This window comes from Fusarium vanettenii (assembly GCF_000151355.1).
Source record: "Fusarium vanettenii 77-13-4 chromosome 8 genomic scaffold NECHAsca_11_chr8_3_0, whole genome shotgun sequence".
In the NCBI taxonomy this organism is placed as follows: Eukaryota; Fungi; Ascomycota; class Sordariomycetes; order Hypocreales; family Nectriaceae; genus Fusarium; species Fusarium vanettenii.
In genome coordinates, this window is record NW_003315873.1 from 325285 (window position 1) to 336992 (window position 11708).

An 11708-nucleotide genomic window follows, 5' to 3' on the forward strand; every position below is an offset into this window, starting at 1 on the left:
GAGACCTGGGATGAAGGTCAGAGGAGCCGACGACAAGAACAAAAGAGTGGTGCAAATGAGACAGCCGGGGTCCGGGTTTGAGCCAGTTGAAAGGAAGAAGATGGTGAGAGTCGGCGGCGCTCAAGGCCAAGTTGGGACGGCTTGGCTGCGCTGAACAACATTTGAGTGGCTGGCGGGGGGGGGTTCAAATGGCGCGGAAGTGACGCTTGCTGTCAGGGCGGCAGCAAGCCACCAAGGACGAGTCGTTCAAGACTATTCAGAGAGTTGTGTGTACCTGATGCAGATCGTGGACCTTGAGCTCGGGTGGAAAGCTGCGTGATGGGCAAGGTGTATGGAGTGCGGAGAGAAGTGATGACAACCCTCGGCTCGGGTAACGGTTGAGTGAGTACAATAAGCTGGACCCTTGGCCCAGGGAGGCTGAGATATGGCTTGAGGGTGTTTCTGACCGTGTGGTTCGGTGGTAGTTGAAGGCGGCGGTTGAGATGTGTGTGATATTGTGATGTCGGCTGCTGGTATGTGGGCAGTCAACTCATGGATGAGGGGCTAGCCATGGGGGGTCCATCCAAATCCATTCAAGAGCCCTCAAGGCTCGGAGCAGGCCAGCGAGCCATGTCGAGTGGGGTTGAAGTGCCTTAGCTGACGCAGGGCGTCCGTGGACCTTGAGCCATCGACGGTGCTTGTCGACTGGCGGCAACGGCAGCAGGAGCGGCGGCGGCAGGATCCAATGTCGGTTGGGGACCACGCGAGGGAGGGGATGCCATGGGTGGATGGTGTTTTAGTGTTGGCGGGGTCCATGGAAGTGTGAAAATTCAAGTCAAGCAGCTGCCGTTCCGGAACAAAACAGAGACGAGCAATAACAAGCAGAATAGCATAAAGGACGGGAATATCTGCCCTGAGTGCGGAGGAGAGACATGTTCCTTACCTCGAGTGGGTTTATGGATGGACCTGGGGTGGTAGGATTGGATTCCCAACGAACGTTGAGCGCGGGTGAGAGGTGTAGTCAGTGCAGCAACTGAGTGGGAAGACTGGAGATTCCTTTCCTCGGCTGTCCCTTGACTCAGTCCGTGCCCTTTGCCTTTGTGTGCTCTGCGAGCCCTTGGTTGCGTGTGTAGCGCAGTGCAGCTATCGACCGAGCGCGTGGTCACTAAAAAGTTGTGTCGTCTCGAGTTCAGGTTGTGTGCTCTGCGGGAGATCCCGAAGCGGGCTGTTCTGGTACGACTGACGACAGTGGCTGAATATAGCGCCGGAGGTACAGGGACACCAGGAATGCGTGCGCGACAAACGGTGGAAGGAGACGAGGCCGTAGGGGATGCTCAGGATGGGTGTGAGGCTACGGAGAAGAGAAGGGGAGAGAGGAAGGGGAGGCAGACAGTGGAAGTAGGTAGATCACTGGAATCGAGCTCGCTCACACTCGGTGTACGGGGGCTATTGCCGACAACGACGTGGACCTATTCTGGCGAGAAGTACCTACCTACCTCTACCTGCCTCCTGTACATGCAGATGAGCATGAGCCCCAGGCAGGTCCTGGTCCCCAGTCGTGGAGGGGGCCCTGCCGATTACGTCGTTGTTTTGTGGGAGAACCCACATGGACAAAAGAAGAGAAGAAGAGAGGGAAAAAAATGGGGAGGGGCAGCGGTTGCATCATTGGATCCGACAAGACAGCACAGGACGCGCCTAGATTCCACGGCTTCGAATGGGGGACGCCATTCCCAAACAGAAAAGGATCTTCGGTTATGCAACTGGGGCTCCTTTGAGCTATCATCGGGAGGGAGAGACAACGAGAGCATAGATTGTGATTTGCCGTTTTACAATCTTTGCCGGATGATGGTGCCAGCCCAGCCCAGCCCAGGCTGAGGTTGAGGCCATCCTCATCGGCCGTTATCCTCCATCCCCCATCCCCTTCCCCATCCCCATTTACAGAGCGTGACGCGTTCCAGGGTGTCCCCCTGCTTCAAGCCTCGCGCCAGTCTTCTATCCCGTCAGTGCCATGCCTGTGCCACGCGACAGCTTAGCCTTAGTCGACCACGAGAGTCTGTCCCGTGGGAGCAGACAAGCAATCCAGCATTCCTCCCCTGAGCCCTTCCCGCAATGCTCATATCCAAAATGTCACCGCTTAATTATCCCAACAGCACTACCCTGACCACGGGCCCCTTGAACGAACGACTTTTTGTTCTGGTTCCGGGGCTCAATACCGCGTCCGCCTAGCGCAGAAGCATTCTCACACTAGTCTCGAACTATGTACCACCAGCAAGACAGGTCACTGACCACTGCGCGAAAACAATGCTAGAAGCAAGAGTCAGGCAACTTTATGACTTGTCCCTCGGTTTGACTCCGATTTGACGTTGGGTATCTCCTGTTTGGGAGGCTGAGAGAGAGCCAAGAGACCTGACTATTGTCAAGCGAGACTCAATGATTGACCCTCTCGGCTTGTCTCCATACCCAGGACGACCTTGAAAACGGAGTGAGCTATCGGAAGTTAGCATCTTGCCTTACCTCCACTACTATCTCGTTTTTCGAGGCGGTCTATTCCCGGGATTTGGGCTGATCCCCAAACTCCATTGCACGACAGCCCAATCTCCTCCAAGGTACCTCCCAATAACGTGGAAGGAGTTAACCGGTTTGTACTTTCCGCATACAACTTCAACCTCTAGCTTTCTATCACGTGCAGCTCAAACTCAAGACATCCATCCATACGTGCAAGCCTTAGGAACTCGCCCTATCCCCAGCCTCACAACTCCAACGTCGTTCCGGGTCATCCACATAATCGTCTGTCACCCAAGAGCCGGCAATATCTCGCCGTGCCCACATGTCGTCTCTATTCGAGGTTCCACTCAGCCCTGCTTTCTCATTTCTTTTACGACCTTGCCACTTCGATAGTGCTCCCACCACTGGTCAAGACATGATGCTCGGTGGTTATTCGAGCATGGCGAGCAGGCCCTTGCCGAATGCTGAAAGCCCAACATGTCATCATTCCCACCATGTTCTTCCCTCCGCCGAATCCCAATCCATGACAGAGCTCACCGAGTCACCGGTCCACATGTTGGAGTGTTGGCATGGCCCAGCCTGGATATGATCGACGGTCTCGGCCGCAAGATTTCGAGATTGTTTCGACCGCGAGACTCTAGAGCCTCCCCCTGGTCTCTGTATAGCTCCGGCTGTCCGTGCCAACGGAACGGAAGGTTCTATCTGCCTGCAGGCCTTGGACTTCGCGGTCAAGTCAAATCCCAGGACACCACAGCTCAACGCCGCGTCTCGTTCCCGTTGGTCCACAGCCCACCGCCCGGTTGAATTCGAGAAAAGTAAACCCGAAGACGCCACCAGAACACCCCACACAGCATCTCCCACTTGACCAGACCCCTCGAGCTCCAAGCTGTCGCATCCTTTTTGGCACCTGTCGAAGCCAAGCATCCCTCTGCACCAACCATCACGAGGCTTGCCAAAACTGACGGGACGGGCAAGCATTGTGCGGCATTTTCTCCGCCACACTATACTCGTTGTTGGCGCTGGCTTCCGTTGAGTCCTGGCCGTTTCCCTTCCCATGTCCTGATGCAGGGTCCGTTGATCAAATCTCACAGCTTGACGGGCCCCGTTCCGCACCCCTCACTCACCCCTCGTTCACGGCCTGATGGCGGGGTCCCTCACTTCCTCGATGGCTTGTTGGCAGGGGCTACACCCAGACGCTTCAGGAACCTTTGGGATGTTGGAATACTACCTACCGTTTCCTCGGCACCATGACTGCTTCAGATTGTCTCTGGGTGATCTGACTCGAAATACCAACTTGGTAATCTCCTTGGCTGGATGACAGCTGAAGCGGCACGTGCTGTACCGACACAATAGTGTGGAGGGGCGACGCTCTTGGCATCATCCCGCTCGGTAAGCTTGGAGACAGAATCGAGGTTTGAACTCGCACACAGCCACTTCACGTTTGCCGTGCCGGTGCCGGGATAGTTGTGGTCTCACGTTGACTGGTGCTCCTAGGCCCAGATATTGGGTCCGTTTGGCTTTACATATCACCCTTAAAGTCGGGTCTCTTATGAAACGTCCCAACGACGTAGGATCTGCAAAGGGTCTTATTCTTGAGCGTCGCCTACACACATGCTGTCGCAAACAGCACTTTTGATATTGACCGTCAGTTAGCATTGTCCTAACAATGCAAGCCGCACGCCGACTCCACTCACAGTCTGTCTAGTCCTCACCGCAAACTTGTGCAGCCTATGACGCACAAGTTTCGCAGCCGCAGACTCGAGCAGACATGCGTCGATGTAAGATGACTGCTGTCACATCACAGGGCTCAGTGACAAAACGGCAATGTTCGGCTGTATCTTGATAAAGTAGGGTCGAACAAGAGGACAGGGTCGTCAGCATCACCAGCATCGACATCACTGTCGAACCACCAATGACCCATTTCCCGGGAAGCATGTAGCACGGGCATGCAATGCAAGACTTGCCTTGCACGGGTTAAGCGCCCTCGCCTCTGGTAATGGATCACAAAAAGATCAAAGAGAAGCGGAGAAATGCAAAGGAACCACGGACCACATCTAATACCAGGAGGATCCAGTATCCCGCGAGTATGTACGGACGGATACTGCGTCTACAACGTAGCATCCCGTGCCATTTGTCACCCTGATGCCCTGGATTTCGAAAAGGTGGGAGGGGAGGGGATGGGAGATTTCTCGGCGACCGGGACTCTTTATCCATCCGATAGATGCGGAAAGGAAGAGGTTGCAAAGGGCCTGTTCGAGGCCCGCAATGATCCTTCTGCGAGGTGACAGCCCAGCCCGACAAACCGGTTTTTGCTCACTCCACGCTCAGCCCGCCACAGCATGGTCGTGAGGCCCCTGTTCCCATCACCACCACGTTGCGCCTGGTCGTTCCGGTGGATATTTGTCTCGTTCAGACTAGCAGCTGCTTGAGAGTGCGCTAAACCGCGCTACATTTCTGGTCCAGTTGAGAAAGGAGAAAACAAAGCTTACGTGGCAGCCAGTCGCATTCGAGACGGTCCTGAGCCGTACCCCCGTCCTTCCCGGCGGGCCGGGGGCATTCCTTGTCAGCCCCCGGCCGCGGAGCGGGTGTGGGGGCGCCGGAGCTCACCGGGGTCTACCCGGCCGGTGATCATGCGCCGACCTCGAGCTCCATTCAACGGCGACGGGAGCTATTGCGATGGAGCTAGGGGGCAGTTACTGTGGAATAGACCCTGGATAGAACAGGTCCAGAAGCGGATGCCTGCTCCCAAGCTTTGGATATCCACAAACGCCCAGACAACACGGCCGGATGGCCTGGCGGTCGGCCGAGGATACGGCTTGGCTTGGGTAGGGGAACAAGGGAATGATCCCGTTCCCAGTGAGGCACAGGTTTTGCAAGACGTGGATATCCCAAGTACCAGTAGGCCAAGCACGCCGAAAGTCCATTTTACCCCGAGTCATCCTACCTATCCATATTGCACCATGACAAGATATGATTGCCCAATAACGCTCCGTGTTGGAGCATATCCTGTACTTCACCCTTGAAGCCCATTTGTCCCCCTCCGGCCTGTATGTTCTTATGATATTACGCCGGGTCCGAATTACAGAAAACATGATCTAAAACATCACCTTGGACGCCACGCTTAACAGCCACGCCGCATCCCGCCAGCCACCATCATTATCCCCAGGAGGGGGCATACGTTCTTCCGGGGCAGTCGAAATGCCTGCCAGGTATCGCGATGACGAGCTTCGAGAGCGGTTTAGCTGAGAGTTCCCATCTATGGGGGAATCCTCGCTATCGTCTTCCGAATCTTCCTCGTCCTCCTCTACGGAGAAGAGTGACCAGACGCTACCAAACCAAGTTGCTGTGCCAGCCTGGCCGCGCCGGACCAAACGTCGAACAGTAGCTTCATCGTCCTGCTCTGTATCGCGCTCAAGCTCCTCAAGCCGCTCGTCAAGGTTGATGAAGTCTGGACCGGGCAGCTCGTTCTGATCGTCCTGATTGGGGAAGTAGGATTCGTCACCGGTGCCAGGGCGATCGAGCGGGGATAGTTGACTTCGGGGACGCGCCAAACTGTGTGAGCGACTGTGATTGCGACTGTGATTGCGGCTGGAGAAGCGGCTGGCGTAAGGAGACGCGTCTTCGTCAGCGTGAGCGGTGCTGCCACGGCGACTGGCGCGGCGGCTCGCCGCAGCAGACATGTCACGCTCGCGAGCTAGCTCAAACTCGAAAGCTTCCTCGTCAGGATCCATTCCCGCAAGACTGGTGGAGCTCTGGCGCGAAATCAGCCAAGCCTGGCCCTTGGACTCGCGAGCTTCGGAGCTCATGAGCGCGCCTGTTCGGAGCAGCCAGTCACTGTCATTGCGATGTCGCATGCCAAAGCCTAGAATCGTCGGGTCATCTCTGTTACGCCTGCTAGGGGTAACGCGTCCGGAGAGAGACTTTCGAACCGCAGGGGCAGCGAGATGTGTAGTTGATTTGCTCTTGGCAAGGGGTACCGAGGGCGTTCGGTTATGGGATCGGGAGCGAGACGTGGTGGGCGAGCGGGCGAGGAGACGCGGGGTCGTAGGTGCTGACTTGCCCTGGATATACGAAGGAATTGGATGGACAGGCGATTGAGGATGGGACGCGATGGCATCGGCGATGAGCTCATCATCGTTGAGGGGGAGCTTGGCCGTCAACGGGGCGAGGGAGAGATGGTTGAGACTGGACGAGGAGCGGTTCTTGCGGCGAGCGCGATCGGCGTGTTGGTTATAGGCGACATCCATGATGATGGAGGGGACGATTCTTTATATCGTGAATAATGATGATTGATATATAACGATGCAAGTCTAGAGGAGGTCGTTGAGAGCAAATGGAGAGAGTCAATGGGTTCAATTGCACCGATAGCGGCAAAGACGACTAATGAATGCAGAGCATGTGATGCGATTGATGCGACCAGGGGAATGGAGCAGGGAAAACAACCTAATCTCACGGACGAGGGAGTCAAGTCGCTTAAGAAGGGCAGAATGTGGCTGAGAAGAAGGAAGAGAATGAGGTGATGAAGGCGTCTGAACTCAACCGAGGGACGAGGTTGGTTTTTTCAATTTCTAGTTTAGTGAGTGTCAAAGAGTACATTAGAGTGAGTGCCACAGGTGCTTGTGAAAAGAGCCGATCCCATCCCATACGAAGAAAAAACGGCACAGTTCAGAATCGAGACTGGTGCAGGCGCCGGTTTCCAAGTAAAATGCTGCTATTACTCACAAAATGGCCAGGCCGTTGATCAGATCTTTTACCAAGAACGGTACTCGTGTTTTCAGCCACAAGAGGTACTTCGGCTGATCCCGTCCACGTCCCAACATTGGGAGTAACCCCGCTAGATACCTTCCCCCACCAGCCTCGTAAGGTACCCCCCGGACCAGGCGTCGGCGAAAATCTCAAATGCGGGCATCGACTCGCCCGCCAGCTGCCGATCCGATACACACCCTCACCCGACCCAGAGCGAAAAACTGCTACCCAAGAAAAGTCCCCGGGCGGCGGCGTCACCGAGAATCAGGAAGGAAGAACAAAGTCGAACGACGCATGCGTCCAGCGTCTCGCCATTTTGTCACGCTAGCGTTGTGAGGCATCACAAAAGGGAAACAGAGGCACAGAAAAATACTCTCTGTTGGGCAAGATGCGCAACCTTCGCAACATTCGATTTGGACGATGCCATCGCCAACATGTCACAGCTGCCTGCTGGGATCCTGAGAGCGATGAGGTTCTCTGCACCGCGGGGCCTACCGAGGAGAGTAGCAGCATCGAGTTGCTGAGGTTCAAGGGTGATCAGGACATGTAAGTCAAAGTCAGGCAAGGGCTTTTATCACGTGTTGACCCTTGATGTGTTTTGGAGTCTTAAATGGTTGCTGATGCTCATACAGTTCCGTCGAGTTGGTGGCGAGTTGGGATGCACCCAGCCCGACCCCGGACTTGCTCGTCGACAAGGTCGTGAGCTTGCAGTATCTGAGTGGTTCAGCAACCACATGTATCGTCCTTGAAGGCGGCGACATCTACACCGTTCAAGAGGACAAGTTCTCTGGTGGAGATCCTCACATAGAGATTGTCGGCTCCATCGATGCCGGCATCTCTGCTGCACGATGGTCACCAGATGAGGAGCTGCTTGTCGTTGTCACCAAGGCAAGCACAGTCATCTTGATGGGCGCAACCTTTGACCCCGTGGCTGAGGTTACCATGACGGCCGAGGACCTTAAGGCGTCAAAGCACGTCTCTGTGGGATGGGGAAAGAAGGAGACGCAGTTCCAGGGCCGTGGTGCCAAGGCTATGCGTGATCCCACCATCCCTGAGAAGGTTGACCAGGGCTTGCCGAGCGCCCATGAAGATGGCTCGACTACCATCAGCTGGAGAGGAGACGGCGCATATGTGGCCATCAACTCTGTCCAGGAGGGTGAACGCCGTGTTATCCGGGTGTACTCTCGAGAGGGCGAGCTTGACAGCGCAAGTGAGCCTGTTGATGGCCTCGAGGGTAGTCTAAGCTGGAGGCCCTCTGGCAACCTCATGGCTGGTATTCAACGATTGCCAGACCGGATAGATGTTGCCTTTTTTGAGAGGAACGGCCTGCGGCATGGACATTTTACACTCCACTCACCTTCAGGACCAGTAACTGCTCACGAAAGGATACGGCTGGAGTGGAACTCAGACTCGACTGTCCTGGCGGTTATCTACAAGGACCTGGTCCAGCTATGGACAATGGGAAACTACCACTGGTATCTCAAGCAAGAGATCCCTATCCAGCCAGACTCTACATGCTTGGCCTGGCATCCTGAAAAGGCCCTTCGTTTCGCTGCTGCGTCGACAACCAACGTGCTAGTTGGCGAGTACATCTTCTACACAGCGAGGGGATCTTGTCAACCGCCAAACGACAACGGTGCCGTGGCTGTCATTGACGGCGAAACAGTCAAGTTGACTCCCTTTCGAACAGCCAACATACCCCCGCCCATGTCCATGTTTGAGATTTCAGTTGCCTCAGCGGCTGTTGATGTCGCATTTGGACCTAGCAACACCACCTTTGCGGTCCTGCATCACAAGGGTGTCGATTTTTACGAGTGGCCCATGAAGAATGGGAGGTCTATCAAGCCGCAGCTTGTCCACAAGCATAGCTTTCCCGAACTCGGGATACCAACTTATGGTGTGCCCCTGCGCATCACCGCCGTCGGTGATGAGTTTCACATCTTTGCCCAGGAAGAAATGGGCTTCGTCCACATTACCAGGCGAGCCGGAGATGATAGCCCTCCCCACCTGCAGGAGCCAGACGATGTTGTGCTGGCCACGACCACGTACCAAGATGGCTCTTCCCTTGAAGCCTATGGACAGAACAGTTCAGGAGAGCTGCTCCAGATCACCACCGACCGTGGACTTCAGCTTCTTCCTGTACGGTTCCATATGCAGATGCCCTGGTTCGAGATTAGCAAGGTTGACGGCGAGATTGTTGCGTTTGGCCTTTCGAGGAACGGTCACATCTATGCCAACTCGCGGCTCCTTGCAAAGAACTGTACCTCTTTTGTCCTCACGCCTAGCCATCTCATCTTTACTACCAACAACCACTTTGTCAAGTTTGTGCATCTATCTGCCAATGTCGAGGGTAAGTCATCAACCATTGTTTTTGGAATAGTCGCTAACATTGTCAAGAACTCGAGGTCCCTGCAGACGACCCTGAAAAGGATGAGCGATGCCGAAGCGTGGAACGGGGATCTCGTCTTGTCACTGCCATTCCTGCCAACATGAGCATCATTCTGCAAATGCCTCGAGGAAACCTCGAGACCGTCTTCCCCAGAGCCATGGTTGTGGCGGGTATCCGCAGTCTCATTGATGAGAAGAACTATGCGCGAGCCTTTTCTTACTGCCGGACGCAACGAGTTGATATGAACATTCTCTATGATCATCAGCCGGAACAGTTCTTGGCCAATGTTGGGTTGTTCCTTGACCAGATCCCAGATGTTACCTTCATTGATCTGTTCCTCTCTTCTCTCCGGTGAGTTACCTTATTTCCTAAGTATTGAAAAGGGGCTAATCAAAGCAGAGCCGAAGATGTCACCCAGACCATGTACCAAGACACAAAGCGGCCCAAGGCTTTCGACGCAGATGCTCTCCCCACAGCTGATTCTCCTCCTGCGCCTAGAGGTTCCCCGGAAAAGGTCAACACTGTGTGTGATGCACTTATCAAGGCCCTCCAGAGCCGCAAGGACACCAACCTCCAAAACATCATCACCGCGCACGTGTGCAAGTCGCCACCAGCCCTCGACGATGGCCTTCTCCTTGTTTCCGAGTTGATGAAGGAGGATGAAAAGGTTGCTGAAAAGGCTGTTGAGCACATCTGCTTCTTGGTTGACGTCAACCGGCTGTACGAAAACGCTCTTGGCCTGTACAACCTAGAACTCGCCCTCTTGGTCGCTCAGCAGTCTCAGCGCGATCCTCGTGAATACCTCCCCTTTGTTCAGCACCTCCACGCTCAACCTGAGCTACGACGCAAGTTCGAGATCGACGATCACCTTGAGCGTCGTATAAAGGCTCTCAACCATCTCCAGGCCCTGGATGTCTTTGACGAGCTCCTGGCCTACACGACCAAGCATGCTCTCTACCATGACTCCCTCCGTCTTTACCGCTACGACCCCCCTCGACTACGTGCCCTTACAGATGCATACGCCGCGTACCTCGAGTCCACCTCGAAATACCGCGAAGCTGGTCTTGCATATGAGTCTCTCGAGAACTACGCCAAGGCCACCAGCTGCTACCGAACTGCCGGTGCTACATGCTGGCAGGAATGTCTCTACACCGCAGCACAGCAACAACCCCCCATGTCGGCTGATGCAATGGCTGAACTCGCCAACGCCCTCGCCGACGCTCTCTGGGAGGCCAAGGACTATGCGGCCGCTGCCAATATCCACCTCGAATCCCTAGGAGCTATCGACATGGCCGTCCGTTGTCTCTGCAAGGGGTACCACTTTGCGGACGCCATCCGTATCGTCATTCAGCGCAACCGCCCTGATCTTCTCACCACAGCCGTCGATACTGGCCTAGCTGACGCTCTGGGCACAACTACCGAGTTCCTAGCTGACTGCAAGGCCCAGCTTAAAGCCCAGGTACCCCGTGTTGCTGAACTCCGCCGTAAGGCCGCTGAGGACCCCCTGGCCTTCTACGAGGGTGAGCGTGCTGGCGGAGGTGACATCCCTGATGACATCTCCATCGCCGCCTCGTCTCGCGTCAGCACCAGTGCCTCCCTCTTCACACGGTACACAGGCAAGGCCGGCAGTGTGGGCACCGCCGGTACTGGTGTGAGTCGTGCAACGAGCAAGAACCGCCGACGAGAAGAGAAGAAGCGTGCCAGAGGCCGCAAGGGTACTGTCTACGAGGAAGAGTACCTTGTCAACAGTATCCGTCGTCTTATCGAGCGTGTAAGCGCCACAGCCCCTGATGTCGAGCGCCTTGTGTTTGCGCTCGTCCGCAGAAACATGCCTGAACGTGCCCGTGCCGCCGAGGCCCTCATGGCTGATGTCTCAGAGGCTTGCACTGCTGCTGTTGCAGAGGTGTTTAACTCACCTGAGGGCGAAGACAAGAAACCACAGCAGGAGGAGCCGACATGGCAGGCTACAGGGGGTGAAGCGGTGCTACAGGATTTCGTGCTGGGACGGGGTAAGAAACTGGAGCCGCCTGTAGTGACAGGGTTGAGCAAGCTTACACTACTGGGATCATGAGAGTTGTTATTAAGGTTC

General features: G+C 55.4%; 2 protein-coding genes across 2 annotated transcripts; one reads left to right on the forward strand and one right to left on the reverse strand.

The window, feature by feature from the left end:
• Nucleotides 1-5454: 5454 nt before the first annotated feature.
• On the reverse strand, nucleotides 5455-6731 carry NECHADRAFT_101391 (uncharacterized protein; the record flags this gene model as incomplete). The annotated part of the gene is made up of 1 exon (XM_003048469.1): nucleotides 5455-6731. The coding sequence occupies one exon, from the start codon at nucleotides 6729-6731 to the stop codon at nucleotides 5580-5582; it is 1152 nt and encodes a 383-aa protein (XP_003048515.1). The 3' UTR covers nucleotides 5455-5579.
• Nucleotides 6732-7618: 887 nt separating this feature from the next.
• NECHADRAFT_84024 (uncharacterized protein) lies at nucleotides 7619-11690 on the forward strand (the record flags this gene model as incomplete). Its single annotated transcript, XM_003048265.1, has 4 exons — nucleotides 7619-7776; nucleotides 7863-9580; nucleotides 9628-9970; nucleotides 10019-11690. The coding sequence occupies 4 exons, from the start codon at nucleotides 7619-7621 to the stop codon at nucleotides 11688-11690; spliced, it is 3891 nt and encodes a 1296-aa protein (XP_003048311.1).
• Between the last annotated feature and the right edge of the window lie 18 nt (nucleotides 11691-11708).